This window comes from Pezoporus flaviventris, unplaced genomic scaffold (assembly GCF_033815535.1).
Source record: "Pezoporus flaviventris isolate CSIRO_AGI_PZ_B2104156 unplaced genomic scaffold, CSIRO_AGI_Pfla_v1 ptg000097l, whole genome shotgun sequence".
In the NCBI taxonomy this organism is placed as follows: domain Eukaryota; kingdom Metazoa; phylum Chordata; class Aves; order Psittaciformes; family Psittacidae; genus Pezoporus; species Pezoporus flaviventris.
The window spans coordinates 3,426,541-3,447,396 of NW_026892645.1; the positions used below are offsets into that span (position 1 = coordinate 3,426,541).

Sequence of the window (20,856 nt, forward strand, 5' to 3'; positions counted from 1 at the left end):
TGAACTGGTTGAAAGTTATTTTACAACTGTGTGCCTGTATATCGTATTTTGGTAAAAACAGATATTTTACTTAAAACTATATAGATACATATATAAATAAACATTTTTTTTGGAGCAAATCAGACTCTGTGACTTGCCACCAAAGCCGGGTAATACCAGAAACGGTTCTGCCGTTGTTCTCGGTGTCTTTGGGAGGAAGAAGTGATGTTTGTGTCGCTGATGGGGATCTTGAGGTACCACAGCCCGGAGCAGCCGGGGCGGGTGACACCCCGCAGTGCTGCGCTCCCGTTCCCCGGGTGCTCGCTGTCCCGCCGTTTCTCCGCCGTTGCTGCGGACGTTCCTCGTTCCCTCACACCGGCCGCTCACAGACTCCACCATCCACAACCCCTGCTTCGCCACCGGAGCCGGGGCGGCTCCCACCGCGCCTGCGCACACATCCGCGCCGCTTCCGGCCCGCGCGGCGCTTCCGGGTCAGCGTCGTCAGGGGAAGCGGCGGCGGCGGCGGCGGCCGTGGGGTCCCGGTGGCGGCAGCGGCGAGGCCAGGCCAGGCCATGGGCGGTGAGAGGGGGCCGGGATGAGGGGTGGCCCGGTTGCAGCGCTCGGCCGGCGGTGACCGGACCGCGGTTGCCTCGGAATGCGGCAGACGCCGCCGCGGGCCGGCCTGTTGGGGACGGACGGGCCTGACAGGGACCGGTCCCGGGCTTCCCTCGCCTGTGAGTGTGGGCCGGGCTGCGGACACACCGCTCCCGCAACAGGCCGCCGGTGCCTGCCTGTCCCGGCAGAGACTGGCCGTGCCTCAAGACTGTCACGGTTTGGGTTTGTCTGGGCTCGGTTTGGAGGGGTTCTGATCGTGTATTGTAACAGGTCTGATAGTAAAAGGCATTTATTTATCTTTAAGCACTTAATAAGTAGAAATTTTTAGTGTGGAAACCCTGTCCGTTTCATTTGCAGGTACTGTTAGGCTGTGAAGGCTTTAATGGAACTAGAAATGCAATAAGCAGGTGGATGAGGCACAAAATTAACTCTCGGCATCTGGGAGCTTTAAACAGAGTGACACTGTATTAAGTATATTGGAGGTGGTGGCTTTTCGAAGTACCTGGATATCGCAGTTCAGCAGAGCAGTAAAATGTTTGCGAAGCTGAAGAAGAAGATAGCAGAAGAGGCAGCGATTGCACCCAGGCCAGGGGGAGCTGCCCGGATACCCAGGTCTGTCAGCAAGGAGTCAATCACGTCCATGGGAGCAGACTCCGGAGATGACTTTGTAAGTTACACCTTGCTTTGAGTGTGATTTCTCTTACAGCGTTTCCAGTATGGCTTTGTAAACAACAGTTTGAAGTTTGGTGTATGAGTTGAGCACGTATTGTGGTGTCTCTGGAGGGGTACCCCTTAATGCATACGTGAATTGTTAGCTCGAATAAGCTGAAGTACTGAGGAGAAAATGTTTGTATGTTAACCATAGGGGTTACCAGGAGGTTTATTCCCATGTAAATGTGAGTTATAAAGCTGTCTCAATACAAAATACTGTTAAACAGTTATAAATTAGTGAATAAAGCTGTAGTAGCCTGTAAGATATCTATTTGTAAAACTAATTACTGCAGCAACAGGAAAGCAAACAGGATGCTAGTTATCATCTTATTATGAACCTATGTTTACCTCTTGGCTTGCTGGTACTCTTCCTACTCAAGAGTATTGGTTATGCCCCTGCCAAGAATGTGTCCACCGTTCTGTTGCACTCAAAACTATTGTAGTTCCTCCACTGTCTGGTCTAAGCTCTCTTTCATTATAAAGCACTGTTTTAGCAAGTTGTATAAGTCCAGGAGTGTGTGGGTTAAATGAAACCCTGTAGTGCTCTGGCACCTCTGCCCCTTGGTGGCTGTCGTATGTTTGAAAACATGGATTAGGGGACAGTGTAGTGCCAGTGCTGGAGCTGACAGCACCCGTGTGTCAACCATGCAGCGAGTCGCTTTATCGTTCTGGTTTGCTGCCTGCAGAATGAAGAAGGTATTTATGCTCTTGAGGTTTAACTTGCTTTCCTCTGAAGCCCAGCTGAAATTCCAGTTTTGTTAAGCAGAATGTTGGGGCCTGTGGTGTTTAAATACATTTTACAATGGAAATGCATCAGTCTTGTGGTTTTCTGGTTGTGTTTTTTGTGCTTAATAGTCTCGTGTAGAAATTGCATTTACCACTTTGCGTGTATAGAGAACAGAAAACATAATGATGGTGGCTGAAGTCTTGAGTGGTTTTCAGAGAATCTCTGAGAATTGGTTGTTTCAGCAATATTCATTTAACTGCTCTTAATACTGATTATTTTGGAGAAAAAAAAGAACCTATAGAGAATCATATGTCAGCTACACAGTGAATTTTCCATGGAAAGACTAGTGCTTGCATGAGCTTATCCCACGGTTTCTTTTTCTACTTAGCTTTTCAGGACTTTCACTTTGCCCCATCCTGAAGCCTGCACTGTAAAACCTGGTCTGTATCCCCCATAGTTGTTCTGTTATGCCATCTCCTCAGTGATCAGTTTGAACAAACAGCTTTCAGCTGTAGCTTCATTTAAAAGCATTGTGTATTACATGGAACAGGCCAGCATTGCAGAGCTGATGATTTAAGCCCTTAGTGTTTTTCTTCTTCAGCACTTTCTACACATTCTGCTGCGCTAGGGCAACTTTCCCCTTTATGTGCAAAACAGAAGGTGGGATAGTGTTTGTTATCACAGACTTAATATATGGCAGGATCACTTTTTCTAGATCTCGTAAGTCACCTGAGTGTTGTTTCCCTACCAGGCTTCTGATGGAAGCAGCTCTAGAGAGGATCTTTCATCCCAGTTGTTCAGAAGAAATGAACAAATCAGAAAACTGGAGGTCAAGCTGTCTGGTATGTGTCCTGATACATATAAAAACCTGTTACTTCAGCAGATACTTTCCTTTGAGCTAAAGCATTTTAACTTATTAAAAGTACATGGGTTTAGGGTTTGGGCTTTTGTTTTAATTATTTGTAGCAACCCTGTTTATTGGCATCTTGGTAGCATCCAGTATAACAGATTTTTTTTATAAAGATGACTGACCCTTTTCTGCTCATTTCACAACACATTCTCTGGTATTGCCCCATTTTGTGTAAGTAGCACACCTGGGACAGGTCCCCCTGTTTGTACCATTTACCCTGTGGACAGTCAAAACTATTTGCTTGTGTTCATTGTTACTGTCACCCAAGATTTCCTCAGCAGGAATGATTTTCTGATGGAGAAAATCATCGTCATTTTCCACTCATCCTTTTTTCTTTTTTATTTCTTTTTTTTTTTTCCTTCCCTAAAAATTTCCTTCCCCAATGTCTGTTCATTCCTGGTCTGTGCTTCTCCCTCCTCCCACAAGATTATGCTGATCAGATCCGAAACTTGCAGAAGATAAAAGAGAAGCTTGAAAATGCATTAGAAAAGCATCAGGATTGTATGTACTTCTCTTTCTCCTTTTCTTAAGCTGAAAATTGTTATGGTTGGAAGGGAAGGGGGTTGACATTCAGATGTTTTAATAATTTCCTTTCAAGCTGTGTCCCTTAAGGTTGCGAAGAATTAGAACCCAAGTTCTTGCCTTGTTTACAGTGTAAAAAGCAGTGGTTGTTTGCTGGCTGCTGAACAAAGCTCTTGTTAGACTCCTTTTGCCAAATTTGGGGCTAATGTGCAGGAGAGACCTCTTGGAAACTTACAGCTTTGTTACAAACCAGTAAGGAGCAGGATTTCTGCAGTCTGTTATTTCTGGCATTTGCCCAATGTACAAGCAGTGTGAGGTAGTAAGTGGCACAGCGTAAGTGCTAGAGAGTCAAGATGGGGCTAATTACTTGCAGAAGCAGCTCTTTAAAGTTATAAATATCTTAGAGAAAATTGAGAAGCAATTTTAAGAGATGAGTTTTTATCATAGCTGGTGATTCTCTGTTGATAGCCTCCATGAGGAAGTTTCAGGAGCAGAATGAAGCTCACCAGGCCAGTCGCGCCAAGATGGCTGAAGGAATGGCATTGGCCTTAGAGAAAAAGGACCAGGTAATAGCTTGAACAACTCGACTTTTGACTGTCTGTGGAGATCAGGGTGCATGACCTTGATGTTTTAAGCCGGTGTCACCATTAATTAAAACAGTTGTTTGGCAGTGTGTGTGCCTACTGTGGCAGCACTGAGGAAAGAAGGGAGCATTAAGTTCAAGTGCCAGAAATGATGTGGGACTTGTTGTTGTTCTGACTGCTCCTACTGTTTTAAAACCAGGCCACAACAATTTCTAATGAAAGATTAAGCTTGCACTTGTGTAAGATTCAATTGCAGTAGGCCTGATGTCACTTTCATTTTACTTGCGTAAAGCTTATTCAGGTAGCATAAATGATTCTTCAGCCTTTATGTATTAAAACACTAGCTGTTACTTTCCTTTTGCTGATTACTTTTTTTAGCCATTACCACAGCTCAGTATCTCTGTTAACAATTTGATTACTATAATTGCTGTCCTTGGAAGTCTAAAAATAGGTATTTATTTTTTCCCCTTCTTTCTTTCTTGTTCAGGAGTGGATGGAAAAGCTGGGTCAAGTTGAAAAGGTAATTAACCTTTGGGCCTTTGTTTGGTTTTAATGTGTCTCTGTGTGTGTGTGTGTGTGTGTGTGTGTGTGTGTTTGTAAACACCAGCCTGCACACTTCCTACAGCTCAACCAGCCCTTTCTATTGTTTGATCTTTGGTCAGTGGGAGAGGCCAAACATTATCTGTGTATCAGGAGATATTTCTGGAGTTATTTTTCAATGGAGAAGTAAAAAATGATGGGTTGCAGTGAGAAAGATGTACTTCTGTAAGGTGGAACAATAGCCTCCTTTACTACAGAGGAGGCAGCTGGGATGCAGGAGATAGTGACTTTGAAGTCATCTGTTTCATCAAATAAATGGAACTATTTGGTAGGGATTTTTTTTTGATACAGGATTTCAGTCTTGTAGTTAGAGCTGTGTAGGTTAGTCTATTTTAAAGTATCTGCTGATTATGAAGACGTTAAACACGGTACTGTTTGCTGTCTATTTTAGAGTTCAATCAGGTGATCATTGGCTGCAATGTGATGAATATGAAGGGGGGGTTGAGATCTTTGAAGTTTGGTAATTTGTTCCACATTACCTACTGCAGTATGAGTGTGGGAGAGTTTCTAGTTCTGCATGCAGCACCATCAGAGCCTTATGGCTGCAAGACAAGATTCCTTTCCCAGAGAGTTCTAAACTTCCAGTGACTTGAGCATGCAAGTATTCTTGGTTTCCTTTTGTTTTTGTTGGTTTATCAGGAAAAGAAAATACTTGAGAGACAATTACAAGAAATAAGGGAGACGAGTTTGAACCTTTTTCAGAAAAGAGATGACATTGATGAACTGGAGGGCTTTCAGCAGCAGGAGATTGCCAAAGTTAAACACATGGTAAGATTATTTTAACCTTTTTTTTTTCTCCCTTTCCTAAAATTTCTGGTAGAATACCAAGTTAGTGGTAGCTCTGCATTATTTTCTTTAGCCTTTGTGCTTGTATACAGTCTCTGTCAGTGTCAAAACCTTAACAGTAGGTATCTGCCTGCAATATTACATGGTTTATTTCAACAGTGACTTTTCTGGGAGTTTTTTATTATCTCGCATAATTCAGCTGATTAGTTAAAAAAAGACAAATTTCAGTGAGAAGGCTTGATCAGTATTACCGGGTCATCTGTGTTGTCAAAGACAATGTTCTAATATTCAGCTTTTGAAAAAGGAAGAATCTCTGAGCAAAGCAGAGCAGGAACTAGAGGCATGTGCTCGAGAACTAAGCCACACTAAAGAGGTGCTTCGGGATCAAAGCAACGAGTCATCAGGCCTAAGGAAAGACCTTCAGGAGTTGCAGAAGCAGTTCTTGGAGCTGGAGGCACAGAGGTATGGATGTGATGTTTCAGGAGAAGCAGCATGTGCATTTCTCCTTTGCTTTTATTTCATGCCTAGTTTTGTGTTTTGGGGAAGAGTTTATATATGTAATGAGTTGACTGAATAATTGCTTCTCAATATGCTGATGTGGATGTGAATGCCAACTTTATTATTTTTCAAGCCAATTAAGTACTTGTTTAGGGTTTATAAACCTGTTATGATTTCTTTCTTTCATTGTTTGAATGCTTAACTGTAGCTTTCTTTGGAAAATGTATAATAAAGAAGTGGCTGGTTTTAGGACAAGAAAATCAGTCTCTTTTTATAAGCAGCAGAATTATCTGCTAAAGATTATTTTTCTGGAGCATTGTGTCACCTTTTTAAATTCTCTTTCCGTGAAGGGATGAACTAATGACAGCTGAAACACATGCAGAAAGTAAGATCACTGCTCTGGAGTTAAGAGAACAGGAGCTACAAACTGTCATTCAGCAGCTTTCTGTAGACTTGCAAAATGTAAGTTTGAGTTAAGTGAGATTTGATTCAAAGAGCTCCTTGTCTGCTGAAATTAGATTAGATATCGCTTATGTGGGTTTGGAAATCTAAGTTTCAAAGCAAGTGATTTCTCAATTTTCAGGCTCGAGTCGCTGGTTCTGGTTGTGAGAAGAGATTGGAAACGTTACAGGCAGAGCATGAGTCTCTGAAGATGGAATATGAGCAACACAAGCAAAAGGTTAAGTGTTTGCATATGCATCTGTTGTTGGCTGATATAAAGGTGTACACTTGGGTAATGCACTGTGAGTTGGGAATTTGTTGCCTGGAAAGTGTTTTAGGATCATGTTGTCTTTTCAGATAGGACTTTTCTCTTTCTAATCACTTTTCAAAGTCAAATCACAATGGATTAGCTGAAAGCTTCACTACAAAAAAGATTCTGTCATTTCTTGTTCTCACAGATGACTTTTGAATTTGCTGAGAGGAATAAACTTACTGAGCAGCTGCAGGAAAAAGTGTCTTCCTTGGAAAAAAAGCTGGAAAGAAACCTGTCAGGGGATGAACATGTGCAGGAGCTACTCAAAGAGGTAATGATACATTTATAGACTAGTTATAAGTGTAACCTGAATGAGATTTGGGTTTTTTTTTTGAGGACATATATCTCAACACATGGAAAGAATATATGATGATACAATGCAGGTACACTTGTCCCTTCAGTGTATGTTGATGTGCTGTCTGTGCTGGATAGAATTCTGTGGGTGGCTACATTGAGTCTGCTCATGTAGGTAGTGCACAGGTGTCATTATTGGTGTTTCTGCATTGTCTGTTTACGCAGAAAGTTAAGCTTTCATAAAAATCTTTTGTTTAATGCCTTAAACTTGGCCTGGCTTAGAAAACCATGACCTAGCTGCTGCTGAGAGTTTACATCTGGATCATGACAGGGTGCCAATGAATCTCCCATTCTTAATGGTGCCATCCAGGGCAGTGTGATCTGTGGAGGCCCAGTGCAGTAACATTTAACCTGCTAGTTCCCGAGACAAAGCTGTGTTGCACATCAAAATAATTTCCATTTTAGTTTGACCTTATTCATGAACTAAAAAGAAAAATGGGAATTTAAAAAAACAACCAACACCAAGGACTTACCTCTTTGTTCTTCCTCCTGTTCTTCACCTCAATGTAATCTTCAGAAAGCTACTCTGGAGCAGAAGCTGGATGAAACCAGGCAGCAGGTACTGACAGACAGAATGCACCACACTGACACTGTGAACCAGTTGGAAACACAAGTAAGTGTGTTTTAATTTACCACATATTCTCCCTCTTTCCAGTCTCTTTATGCCTTATAGCTCCTCCCCTCACTGCACTTGTGCTGTCAGCCCAAGGTGAGACTGTGTGTCACATTTAGTCTTAAAAAGAAAGTCTAATTGATCAGTGTCTCTGGTCAGTGTGAAGAAGGGCTTGGTGGCTCTGAAGTTAGAGATTTCTTGCATATCTTCCCTATCCTGACAAACAAATAGCTGCAGTGCAAGCATTGCCAGGGGTGGTGTTGTGAAGAAGTTTTAAAAGCAGTTTGTGTCAAATAGGCAGCCTTTCTGAACTGTGTGGTTTCATGGTTTAATGTTTGCTTTCCCCTACTGGATCATCCCACATCCTGTACATTTTTTCCAGTAACATAGATGCCAATAGGTAAGGCATTTAATGGTTATATTTTAGAATAAAGAACTGGAACAGAAACTGCAGATTGTGACAGAAGAATTGAGAAAGAGCAAGGAAGCAGCTGCTGAGCAGGATCTGAAGATCCAGAAGCTGGTGAGTGTCCTGCACAATCTTTCACTATCCAGTACTAGATTAGTCTTCAGCATCTCCAGAGAGACCACCTTCTCAGTTTTTGTTGCTCAAGTGTTTTCTTGCTGTTTGTCTGCTAAACCAGTGTCTGTGCCAAACTTAACAGTGTTGCTTCAGTTTCAGTGTGTGTCTCGTGGAATAGCATCCAGTTCTTATCAGAGCTTCAAAATACCATTTTATTAACACAGTGTATTTTATTGCTCTTCAGCAAACTGATGTAGAGGATGAAAGAAGTAAACTACAGCAACAGATTTTAAGTGAGAAACATCAGTACGATCAGAAAATTACTGGGCTGGAGTCTCAAATTGCTGCTCTTGAAACAGGTTGGGAGTTGGATAAAACAGCTGCTCAACACAAGATTGTAAGTACAGAAACTGTTCACTAGACAATGTGAGTCTTCACAGCATTATTTTAATACAGGCTGTGCACTTTGCAGGTTGTCTGAATGTTCTTATTCAGCGCTCCTGGCATTATAATAGATGATCTTATACTTTGAGAAACTAAATGTGGACAAAGCATGTGATGTGTTTAATTGTTTAAGCAAAGCATTAGGAGAAATGTACTTAGTATTAAAGCAATATTTATTTTACAGAGCCAGTTGGAGAAGGAAAATGAAATGCTTAATGGAAGCAGAGAAGAGTACGAGAGTTCTTTAAAAAAACAGGAGTCTGAATTGAACAGGCTAAAGGTAAAGGCACAATTGGTCACTGATGTTAGAGTGAACTTTGAGAAACAGTTACCAACCAAGCGTATTACATTCTCAGTGCTTGAAGTCACATTATATTCAGGTTGCATATGCTGTAAATTGTTTTTGGTACTCAGTAGAGATGAATTTGAGGAGCATTACAAAATGGCTGATCCATTTCTGAAACAATGCTTGTGTCTGCCTAAATCAGGCAGAAATAATCCACTCCTGTATTGTCAGGCATGAAGAGCTTTTAAATCCTGTGAGCAGTAATGAATGCAGAATAGTTCAACATCAAATTCCACTCATAGCATTGAAAACAAAAGTTAAAAGCTGAAGTTGGTCAAGTATTTACATCTTCTATTCAGTCTTTTGACTATAATTTTAGGTTTTAGGAAGTTTTTTTCTGTAGGTACTCATGGATGCACAACTGGAGTTACTCCAGTTAGATTAGTTGTAGGAAGCAGCTGCCTCTTTGTAATAGAGACTTCAAGCTAGAAGATTTTTTAAGCATTGAAATGTTTGGCCTCTCAAATCAGTTCTATGTTGCTTTTACATGTGCAGATAGTGGCAGTGCTGTAAACAATACAGCAATTCTTTAGAAACTTAAATCATGGTGTGTCATAAATTATATTTGCTAATAGATTTGGGATTCAAGATGGGAGACTGACTTGATTTTCATTGTCTTGAGTAACCTCTCAATTACTTTTGGTTTGCAGAATGAATTGAGCAGCAGAGAGACTGTCAGTGTTGAAATTGCCAAAGCACTAGAAGAAACACGAAAGCAGAGAGAGGAATTACAACAGCAGGTTGGTTAATACCGACAGTCTAAAATCTATTTGGGTGCTCCCCATCTTTCACAGACCAGGCTAGATTTGGTCCAAGTTATCAGAACAGTCAGACAGTAGTTACTAGCTACTAAGAAAGAATAAAATGACTGCTATAGCTGAACCCAGGACAGGGTAGAAAGTGATCTCTGGTTTTGCTCAGGGCTCTTTTACAGCTGCCACCTGGTGGTTATGAGGCACAGGGTTCATCAGGAGCAGTGTGGTTTAGCTCTACCAGCACATTGACTTCAGTGCTTTTTAATGTGGTCAGCATTATAGAGATGATGCCTTCTGTGAGGCTCTGGATAGATCAAACATCCACGTTGTGTTGTCGGTGTTATATTTTTAACGTTTGCTTGCTTTGCAGGTTTCACATCTGTCTTCTTTAATAAAGGAAAAAGACCAACTGATTGATGAAAAATGTGATACACTTCTAAAACAGAAAGAAGAACTAAGACAACTCAGTCAAGGTTAGGCCAAATGAGTCCGTTGTATCCCAAAAACTTTTATTGACATACAGGCTCTAATTCTGGGCTTTCCTGGTATATTGTAATAATTGTAATTTCTCTTCCATATTTAATCTATTAGAATTTTCAAGATCTTGTATCCTTCACTAGCAACTGGACAGTCTCTCTGCTGCTCCTTTAAAAACAAACCCACTTTTTTCAATCAGTCTTACATTTGTACACCATAAAATTAGAAATCTTATTGTAAATGATTGTTTTGCACAAAATGTGGACTATATGATACAGATCAAAACCTGCTACTTCACTGCAACACTTAAACTGCACTTGCTTGAAAGATTATTTACATTCTTAAAGAGCAGCTGCATTTGATTCAGTAGACTGATACTAAGCAGGTCTCTCCTTTCTCAGATCATGAAGCTGTCTTGCTGCAAATGCATCAGTTGCAGTCTGACATAGAAGCAAGTAATAACCGAGCAGTGGAGAAAGAAGAAACGACAAGAAAGGAAATTGATGAGCTGAAGTTGCAGATGCAGGAGTGCCTCTTGGCCAGAGAGCAGGAGAAAAATGTGAGACCACTGTTACCTGTTGTTCCCTGTCTTCCTAAAGAAAGCTGTTTCCTCTCAGAGCTGTGACTGGTTTATGAAAGGCAACCCCTTATTTTATCTGACTCATAATGTATCTTGAGAGAACCATTATGAAACCAATGAGACAGTCCCAAAAGTAATAAGCAGGCCAGGGAGAGATTTGGCCAACTAGACTGCCACTAGTGTTTTCTGCTTTAAAAGAGCAACCACCAAACACCCAAATACAACCACCAAAAAGAAGTCTAACTTTCTGTCTTGGGAGTGTTCATGGGCTGAAAATGTCATCTCTCTCCAATTCACTGTTTTATAGGCTTTAGAACCAGAGGAGTCGACAAGAGCCTTGAACAAGCATTTCCATTCTCCAGAAAACTGTGTGGTGGAACAGAACGGAGAGGTAGCAGTTGCAGATGTCATTCAGCTTCAGAAGGATAACAGAGAGCTGGAGCAGCAGATTGCTGAGAAAAACAAGGTGAACTGAAACAGCAGAAACAGCTGATTGTCTTTCCCCTCTTAACTAGGATGCCAGATAATTGGTGCTGCCCATGCTGCAGCATTAGAAGGACAGGCTTACCAAAATGGTGATTTGAATCTGGTATTTTGTGAGTAACTTTTTTTCCCCTCCAGATTGTACAAGGATCTAGCAGCAGTGGATTAAAAACTGCAGCCAGAATTGTAGGCATCCTTATCTGTTTTGGAGGAAAGATGCACCAGATATGATCATTTGCAGCTTTCCTGCAGAGCCCTTTTGTGTGAATTCTGTTCACTTCCACTGTACTGTCACATGAAAACTCAAGTATCCTGTCGCATTCCTGCTAGTGTGTGCAGCTAAGAAAGGCAAGACATTCAGGTTGCTTCTTCAGAGCTGTCAGCGTCGTTTAATGATTGTTGCATTCATTACATTTGTTTGCCATGGGTTTTTCCAGATATCTGTGGGTCAAAATACATCCTGACAGTGAATGCTGTGTTGACACTATCCTTTGATGTGCTTACAGATGATAAAGCAACTGCAGCAAAGAATGACAGAACTCAAGAAAACCCTCCAGAAGGAGTTGGTAAGGGTTATGCTTTTTCAGTCTTTTCAGCTGGCACTTGCTGATAGTTATTTGCGCTACTAAGTCCAAAAGCTTGACTGCTGGCTAGAGTGTCATTTTGGTATTACTAGGGGTATCTGCAGTTTCCTTATGTTTGCAGGCAGATTGGTGAGTGAGATGGGTAACCGTCACCACTCAGCTCCTGCAGTGGAGAACTTTAGCTACAGATCTGTGTCTGGGTATTTAATACATCTCTGTAGAGGGAACAGCTGAGGTTTGATTGCTACTTAGCTGCTGTTCAGCTAAGTTTTACCATGGGACTGATACCTGCCCCAGGGAAAGGTCCCCTTTAATCCCTCTTACAATTGTTTTTCTCTTCAAGAAAAAAATCCATGCTGGTTTGAGTACTGTACATGTACAGTACAGTAGCAGCTACTAGCTTCTGTTCTAGAGTCTAGGGAGAGGTGAAGACACTTCTCTGCTGTGATCTCCTGAAGGATGAGAAGCTTGTCCTATTGATGCCCAGGTTGTACCCACCTTGTGGATACAAGCCCTCTGTGTTAGATACCTCAGACCTAGATGCTCTCCCAGTGTCAAGCTGATAGAGTCTAGAGTGTACTTGTCTTTCTCTGTTTTTAGAAAATAAGGCCTGACAGTGAGGTACCTGAAATACGTGAAAAAGCAAATTCTGAAGTGCCTAATGCTTCTGTGACTGTCACAAACAACTCTGATTTAAATGACTCAAGGGAGATAAACTTCGAATACCTTAAACACGTTGTACTAAAATTCATGTCCTGCCGGGAATCTGAGGTAAAGATGTACACTCACCTTCTCTTTCTAAGTCTCTCTTTCTCTAGAAACTGCCCCCTGTTACCTGCGAAGGATGCTTCCATGCCAGTTCCATCTTTTTACACTTACAAAGTTGATTCAGGACAATGAAGCAAAACAGCTAACAGTAACATGTTTGAACATACAGATTATTGTGAACTAAATGAAAGGGAAATGTGAGTTTCTAAGAGGTAGTTCTGTCTGCAACTTAAAGATCTGGATGCTGCAGGAGCTAAACTGCTTCTCTGTAATTAACTAGGCTCCCCATTTGTTGTCTTTCCCCAAAATATGCAAACCCCTGTTAAAGATCAGAAGACCAGGGAACACAAATGGAAGAAATAAGATATGGGTTATCCTAGTCTGTGGGAACTGGGGACAACGGAAGGCTGCTGGTCTGCTCTTCCCAGCTGTGACTAAAAACTCTGTGACCAAACCTACAGACAAACTGGGCTGTACCATAGTCCAGACTTTAGAGCCAGAGCATCATAAGCAACAAAATACTGTGGTTTCTTTCAGGCATTCCATCTTATTAAAGCTGTATCTGTGTTACTGAATTTTTCACAAGAGGAAGAAAACATGCTTAAAGAAACTTTGGAGTACAAGGTAAGGAGTCTGTTCCTCTCATAGTTTCTAACGGTACTCCCAGCCAGTAGAATGAAAGTTCTCAGGTGTTGGGAGATCAGGAGAAGTATCTTTTCCAAATGCTGTAGTTTATTATTAAAATGTTAGCTAATCACATACATACATGTTGGAAATTGTCCATTTCAGTGAGGGGAAATAGCAGCTTTCTGGTGCTCCAGAGGAGTGACTGCAGTTTTGCCTGGTGGACTCAGTCTGTGGAGGGAAGCTGTAAGCTGCTTGCTAGAGTACAGTGAAATGCTTAAAAGTAGGAAGCCAAATTCCTGGTTTGTTGTTTTGATGCTGAGCTTAAACACCTGGATCTGTGTCTGCTTTCCATTGCATGAGATGAAATCTCCTCATGAGATGTCCCTGGCTATGTGGTTATTAGTGACTGCTCATAAATGAGTGCTGCAGCATTCTGTTTATAAATAGTCCTTTCCATCAAACGATGAGGAGGTGCCTATGTACCATATTATTTCTTCTTCAAATCTTCAGCTTCTTAAGTATGTGAACCTAGCATAATGTTACTGTGCTTCCTGTCCTAGATGTCATGGTTTGGGTCAAAGCCATCTCCTAAAGGCAGTATCCGGCCGTCTATCTCAAGCCCAAGGACACTGTGGCCTTAAGGGAACCTGAAAATGGGCAGTCAGCATCTAGCCACTTTTTTCTGTGAAAAGGACGCTGAACACACTAATTCAGGTGTGTCTTAATCACTGTCATTGCAGTATTTTGTACAAGAACTTTTGACACTGTTTACAAAACTAATACTGTGCAAGGAGAAATTTTCACTACAAACTGAAACCTCTTCTGAGTTGGACTTGGGGACCGTTGTCTTGATGGAGTCTTAACAGAAGTCAGCTCCTTGTGTTCATCAGTCTTGTTTTCTTGGCACCAAAGGGTAATGTTAACCTCACTAATAGCGGTGCTGGCAGTTCAAGCTTCTAACACGTGCATCTGTTACGATGGTGATTCCAGCTTCTGTTATGGAGTGCTCGAGCTGAGCAACTCTAGGCACAGTAAAGCTTCTTGTCTCGCTGTGGAAAGCAAGCAGTGGATAAACAAGTAATACTGGCAGTACTGTATTGAGTTGTGGACTGTTTGAAAAGCCTTTCAAAGAACAGGAGCAGGAGCTTTAACCAAAAAAGAAATCTGCCTTGCCTTGTTATACTGACATAACTACTAGTTCGCATTTTTTCATATCACTGTGTAATTTAAGGTGCATATATCCCGGCCTGCAGTCCTGAAGGCTGCATGTTGATGATGATTATTTAATTTGAGAGCACAACTTTAGAGTTGTCTGATTTTACTTTTCTTAAAGAAAAATAATATTTAAAATGGTCTTAATTATAGTACCTAATACTCAGTCGCCTTGAAAACTAATCTATAAGCCTGTACCATAGGTTGTTAGCGTAGGGAAGAAGGGGTAGTAAACCATTTTAAATTTTTAAAGCTGAATTCCAGGTATCGTAAATGCACACTGAAAATACCTTTTATTTAAGAAAGAATCTAGTGACAAAGGGTGAAGAATATTGGTACTAAACACTTTGATTTTTATGCTAGCAACAAATCTTCATGACCAGTATCCGCCTCTTTGGTTGTGGTTTTCTGTACTTCAAATACTGATGCTTAAAAACTGTTAGGAACATGCAGTGGGCTGTTAACTGTGTCCTAACTACATGGTAAAAGAAATGCTGCTCATGAGGTTTTTGGTTTTGAGGATACAATTCGACTCCTAATGAATATCTCTTTGTTCCAGCACTTGCTTTCCTTCCTTCTTAATGGGACCAAGGTGGTGCTTGCCTCCTCAAGGGGAAGCACAATTTTGCCCACAGTTAACACCACTGCAAAATCTAGATTAAAATGGGCAGCAGCAGCAAATCTGACTTCTTAATGTGGGGCATACTTTCAAAAAATGACAAATGTATGGAATTTGATGAGCAGGGTCCAGTTCTGGTAATTCTCTTACAATGAGGTTTGTGTTACTAACAATACTTTAATTAAATATGTTCAAGAAACTCAGCCTGTTCTCTAGTGGAGATACAGTTAGTGTTCAGGTTTTTAACTTAGCTTTGCTAATGGAGTCTGGATGACCTTGGTGGTAGCAGTCAAGGTGCAGTGTTATACAGCATGTGAGCTGCTCCCTGCTTCCGTGCACACACTCCTTGTGGTAAAGATGAGTTTCCTTCCACGTGAGGTCAGTTACCAGAGTGGTCAATGTGCTGCAGATCTGTACCCAGGTGGCCTCCCCAGTTTTTGTTCATCAGCCATACCCCAGGCACAGGTACTCACAGTAGCTGTTACCTTGGCACAAGTGATGCTCCTCAGTTTAGAGCTAGGTTATATTTATTTGAAGTTAAGAAAACCAACAGGATTTTCAGTACAGTAAGGTTTGTCCAAACACAGTCTTTCAGTAACCTGATCCATGTCACTTAGTGATGGCATAGAGAAGTGCATGGGCAGGGTACAACTCCGCTCTAATATGAAAACAGACAATCAAAGAGTAGATTTGTATCAGTTGTTTCTCTACTGAAACAAAGCAGGGGCAGGATAACCCTGTCGGTTCTGGGAAGATTTTTCTTCTCTAAGATCTTTTGCTTCAGAATATCCCTTTGCTCTGCCCTATTTCTGTGGGACCTGAGACTAGGGGACAGGATTCCCTCTACTCACGCTGATGCCTACTGAGCAACTAATCGGTTTATGTTGATCCTGGCTTGAAAGGTTACTGCTGAACAGTGAGAAAAGCAGTGCATGCAGCCTGGAATGGAGTGACAAAACAAGATCTTAGATTACATACTCACTAACACAACTTCACTTAAGATCTCAAAGCTCATACAGGATCAACTTACCATAAACAAGTTCTTAAGTGTTGATTTTCTTTAGAGATCAGAGCAAGAATGGTGTGTATACATATATTAAAAAGCTAATGCACTTTCCTTGTATAAGAAGTGATATATATAATCCTTTCTATGGCCATTGGATTTCTTTCCTTCTATGCTGTAAATATGGATTGTATTATGAAACACTATGAAATTTGTGGTGCAATACATTTTGGATCAAAACCCTAATTCCGATTTCTTTCTCTTTGTAGTTCTGGTTATCTCCACTGGGCTGCTTTAGCTATTTAAAATTGAGAGCCTTTTAAAGCATGAAACAAACCCCACCTTCTGCCCAGGGTAAGCCCGGGTGTGCCACATGTCATTGAAGCCTGTTTCTCATGGGGAGATAATGCCAGGAATGAGGCAGAGAGCTTCTGCCTCCTGAAATCATCTTTCACAGCTGCTGCTGCACTTCTAGCAGCTGATAAAAGCAAAGACTGAGTGGAGTAAGGCCTGGAGCAGCTGCTTCATGTGGAATGGGCTCCTTTGTGCCAAAAAGCAGATAACTTCACCAGGCAAACTCCAGTGCTCTTGCTATAACTGATGCTGGAGACAGTGATGGTTTGTGTCGGGACAAATCAAGGTTAAAACCTCTGTGCTCACTGACTCAGCTTATTTTGCTACACTTCAGTCCTTCAGAAGGTGAGGACACACTATTACAGAAACAGTAAGTTCTGAATTATTCTGTCAAGAATATGAAAGTCAAACCAGGGGTGATTGTGTTACATTCACTGTCACTTAGAAGCCTTGATGGGAACAGCTGAGCTTGGTCTCACTCCCTGCAGCCAGGGAGCTGGATTTGAGGGTAGTTCTCTAAACAAGTAGAGTTAAAGAGCATTCCTGCAAGGGTGGATGCTTAGCTTAGAACTCCTGCAGTGCTGGCCTGCTTTTAAGTGTCAGATTTAGTGAAAAACAAATTACTTTAACTCATGTGATCCAAGAGCTTTATTGATGCAGCAGGCACTTTACACCGAAACCAACCCCACAGTCCAACTAGTCCATCCAGTACGCACCCACCATTGCACCAACCACTTCTCCCGCCCACAAGCTGTCAGGGTCTTGCATCTGCCCAGGCCACAGCTACCTCGTGAATCAGCAGCACACACAGGATTCTGTCTCACCACGCTTGGATAAAGCAGCATCTGAAAATACCTGTTCTAGTACAGTAATAGGAGGCAGGAGTGTGCCCTCTCTCTGCCTTTTAAAGAGGGATCAGGAGAATGTCTTGGCTCCTGTATGTGATGGTTGGAATATGCAGGAATACCTTTACTATGCCCCCACCTTTAAGATTAAAAGCATTCCAAGAGGTTTCCATAGTTATTTCAGTAGATTGCAATCTCTAGTAAAGATGGGCCAGTGTAATTTCAGCTCATTCCTTCTTCGGAGTCCAAAACTGATCGTCATCTTGGTTCAAGTTAATAGTCTTTTAAACAGTCTTTCTTGCTGTAAGAACTCTTACTATGGACCCTAGTCCACCTACTGCTAATGCCTGTGGGGATGGGAAAAGGAGAGAGGTTACACAGAGTCACTGCAAAAGGCATCTTAAAAGAACAGTCAAGTGTTTAATAACAGAAGAGTTTATGGCTCTTCTCTAAAAAATTTTTCACCCCTTCTTTTGCTCTCAAGTCTTTAACAGTTAATTGGGAAAATTATTTTGCTAGTACGTTTGATCACTGCAGACATTTTAAGCCATTTTGTTTAGGTACTAAACCACTGTGCAGTGTCAGGATGAAACCACAGTGCCCTGCAGCCCACAAGGCTCAGAAACAGTGCTGCTCTCGGTATGACTGCTCCAGGAGTAAATACAAATGAGAGTGATCTCTGGCCCAAATTACTGCAGTACCTTTACAGTAATATTCTATATATGTAGTCTGTGATGCAAGAACCAAAGTACTGAAGGGCAGGCAAAACCAAACACAACAATTTAGTAACCCAAAACCACTAAATGAAGGGAAATGACTCCAGAATCCAACCCCCCTGCTGGATGCAGAGAAGGATCCCGGTGTCACATGCCACTGACGATGCAGAATGTCTCACCTCCCACATCCCTCAGTGGGAAAGGAGGAAAGGCCCTCCCACTTCATCTGCAGATGGATACGATTATAAAAAAACTTAAGTATTAAAGCTGACTGCTTAAAATGAGGCATTTAGTCTGCAAACATCATTCAAGTGTGGGTTTTACAGTGTCTGAAATGAGAACAGCAACCGACAGTCCGCGGCACCTCACTGTGTTAGGGAACAGGAACACAAAGCATCCATCTGGAGCAGAACCTGCTCACACTGCGGCAAGTGAACATTCCCAGCTTCCCAGACCCAATCAGCATGGGGACAACAGCCCTTTTCCAGAGGACAGACTGGTACAGCTGCCGAGAGCTGACGCCTCTCTGAGCAAGCCACACGTCTTACCGGTAGTGCCAAGTAGCACAGCGCCAGCCAGGGCGTAAGCCCTGCCCAGCCCACTTCAGACCTGCCTGGTTCCCTTCTACACAGAGGACAGGATGCTGTACGTGTGCCTACGTGCTCTGAGCACTGTCACCTTTCCAGTCAGGGTGGTGTTGTGTAACGTTGCACACTGGCAGCACCCACCCATGGTTACCTGAAAACAGGCTCCAGTGGAAACAGCAGGAAAAAAAGTCAAAATAATCAAGCAGAAACCTGTTCTTTTGTGTCCTGAGGAACTGCCTCCTGCCCTGCCAAGGTTCTCTAAAGCCAATGACAGCTGCCAGCAGCTGGACTCAACCTGAACAAGTTCTGTCCTTACACACCACAGAAAAACACCCATATCATGTGATGGACCAGCATTAGCAGCACCTCTGTGTTACAGGGAGCTGCAGTGCTCCTATGGATCAGTTTTCCAAGGAGGAGCACTGACAGCTGGTGCTACAGATAAAACCACTGCAAGCTGGGGCAGATTTCACTTGGAATCCTGCCCGGGATGCCCAGCACTCAGCTGGTGAGCACATCCCACCCTCCCCTCCCGCAACAGGCACTGCACAGAAACACGAGAACGGCTCGGGATCCCAGCGGAATCTGCTTGGATCTCCAAAGCCTCTCCTGTTACTAAATCCTGTTCTGAGCTGTGACATGTGCTGCCAGCAGCCTTCACCTGATGAAAACCACCAGGCTGAGCACCCCTTTTGCCAAGCACCCAGCTATAAAAGGACGCTGCCCCTGCACTGCTTCACCAACACCTCCTCAGCTCCAGCTCTGTCCCCTCAGTGGGGCTGGCCACAGAAGAAGCCACAACACTTCTTCCAGGAGACACTGCCCTGCCCCACGTCTCAACTCTCCCTTGGCTGGGGTTAAAGACTTGAAATACAGGCAACTGCTTAAGAGTCCAACTCGAAGAGCCCAAAAGGAAACCGCAGTTGCAGTGATCCTTGTAGACCAGCCCTGCCACCATCTGCTGCTGTCACCACTGCTCCTTCAACAAGGACCCTGCTGAGCCGAGCGTGCACCAGACACGTACCTTTTCATGCCACTGCAGTAATATTGCGCTGCTGTTTTCTGTTGGCTTTTCAAATCCTTTATAAATGTACTTCATTAACAAGTCAACACCATTTCTGTCTAAGGAATTCACCGCTTGTTCTATTTCGCTGCTCTTAAAAGATGTGAGGACTTTAAACATGGTTCCCTGGGCCTGCTCCTGTGAAGATAAGGAAAGGAGAACAACATGAGAACTGGCAAAGCTGGAAACGATCCCTTGGACTTGTGTTCCACAGTGGATGCTGAGGGCTGGTGGCTACACTGCAGGCTGTGTAGGTGACTATTTCACCTCGGGATTCAGGAGTGAGAAGAAGGAGTGGGTGAATACACAGGGACTGCGTGCACAGCCCACCGCTCTGTCACTCAGTAACAGTGCAGGGGTGCTGATCGGATCTCTGGGGTAACACCACGGCATCGCAGCACTCCCCAGTGATCCACCACCGAGCCCACATCCCTGCCCTGCTCAGTACCTTCATGGCCTGGCTCTTCATGTTGGCGGGGCTGCTCCGGATGGCGGTGTGAAAGGCTCGCAGCGCGTCCCCTGTGCAGCGCAGAAGTCAAGGACTCATCCCTGGCAGTGCTCAAGGCCAGGCTGGACACAGGGGCTTGGAGCAAGCTGCTCTAGTGGAAGGGGTCCCTGCCCGTGGCAGGGGCTGGGGCTGGACGGGATTTAAGGCCCCTTCACCCCAGCCCAGGCTGGGATTCTGTGACTCCACCGGCAGCTCCCGGTGAAGGTGAAAGCCCCAGGGTCTGCAACGAGGCCGAGCGGGGCGCTCCAGGGGCCGTTCCCCCGCCCGCGGCGCAAGCGCTCGGCTACGGACGAGCGAGAACGCGGCGGCGCCTCCGCGACCCTCCCCGGGTGCCACCGGCGCCCGTCCTCCCGCCCCGGCCCCGCTCCCCAAGGATATTGCCTCAGCAGCGCCTCCACCTCGGGCCCAGCGTCGGGCTCAGCGGCCGCCGCCTCCTCGGGCTCCTCCACGAAGCGGTTCTCGTCGTACTGGTCGATGTCGAGGCGGCGGAAGCGGGAGGACAGCGTGCTCCGCGCCATGCCTCCGCCGCCGCCCGCCCCGGAACCGGACCCAGACCCGCACCCACCCCGGAACCGGAACGACCGGGGGAGCCCTGCCCCGGGCAGAGGAGGCGGGACCCGGGGCGGGCTGATGCGGCGGTACCCGCCCCGGGGGATCGATGGATGGATGAATGAATGGGGGTACACGGGACGGTACATCGCGATACGGC

General features: G+C 43.7%; 2 protein-coding genes across 4 annotated transcripts; one reads left to right on the forward strand and one right to left on the reverse strand.

Annotated features, from left to right (window-relative positions):
• The first annotated feature begins 438 nt into the window (after positions 1-438).
• On the forward strand, positions 439-16,320 carry GOLGA1 (golgin A1). 3 transcript variants are annotated; one of them, XM_061476571.1, is made up of 23 exons: positions 439-558; positions 952-1,261; positions 2,784-2,874; positions 3,369-3,443; positions 3,933-4,030; positions 4,536-4,568; positions 5,288-5,416; positions 5,727-5,896; positions 6,283-6,394; positions 6,516-6,611; positions 6,832-6,957; positions 7,558-7,653; positions 8,081-8,176; positions 8,421-8,573; positions 8,805-8,900; positions 9,617-9,706; positions 10,092-10,194; positions 10,600-10,757; positions 11,086-11,244; positions 11,768-11,827; positions 12,446-12,616; positions 13,151-13,237; positions 13,801-16,320. In XM_061476571.1, exons 2-23 carry the CDS (start codon positions 1,127-1,129, stop codon positions 13,879-13,881), a joined length of 2,415 nt encoding a protein of 804 aa, XP_061332555.1. In that variant the 5' UTR covers positions 439-558; positions 952-1,126; the 3' UTR covers positions 13,882-16,320. The 3 variants fall into 3 exon arrangements, with proteins under 3 accessions (XP_061332555.1, XP_061332554.1, XP_061332557.1); XM_061476570.1 differs by lacking the exon at positions 439-558 and adding an exon at positions 781-864; XM_061476573.1 differs by lacking the exon at positions 439-558 and adding an exon at positions 781-864 and having other exon boundaries at positions 5,739-5,896.
• Positions 16,321-17,058: 738 nt separating this feature from the next.
• On the reverse strand, positions 17,059-20,845 carry ARPC5L (actin related protein 2/3 complex subunit 5 like). Its single transcript, XM_061477117.1, has 4 exons — positions 20,525-20,845; positions 20,088-20,159; positions 19,601-19,777; positions 17,059-17,620 (listed from the first exon to the last, which is right to left on the reverse strand). The coding sequence occupies exons 1-4, from the start codon at positions 20,843-20,845 to the stop codon at positions 17,558-17,560; spliced, it is 633 nt and encodes a 210-aa protein (XP_061333101.1). The 3' UTR covers positions 17,059-17,557.
• Between the last annotated feature and the right edge of the window lie 11 nt (positions 20,846-20,856).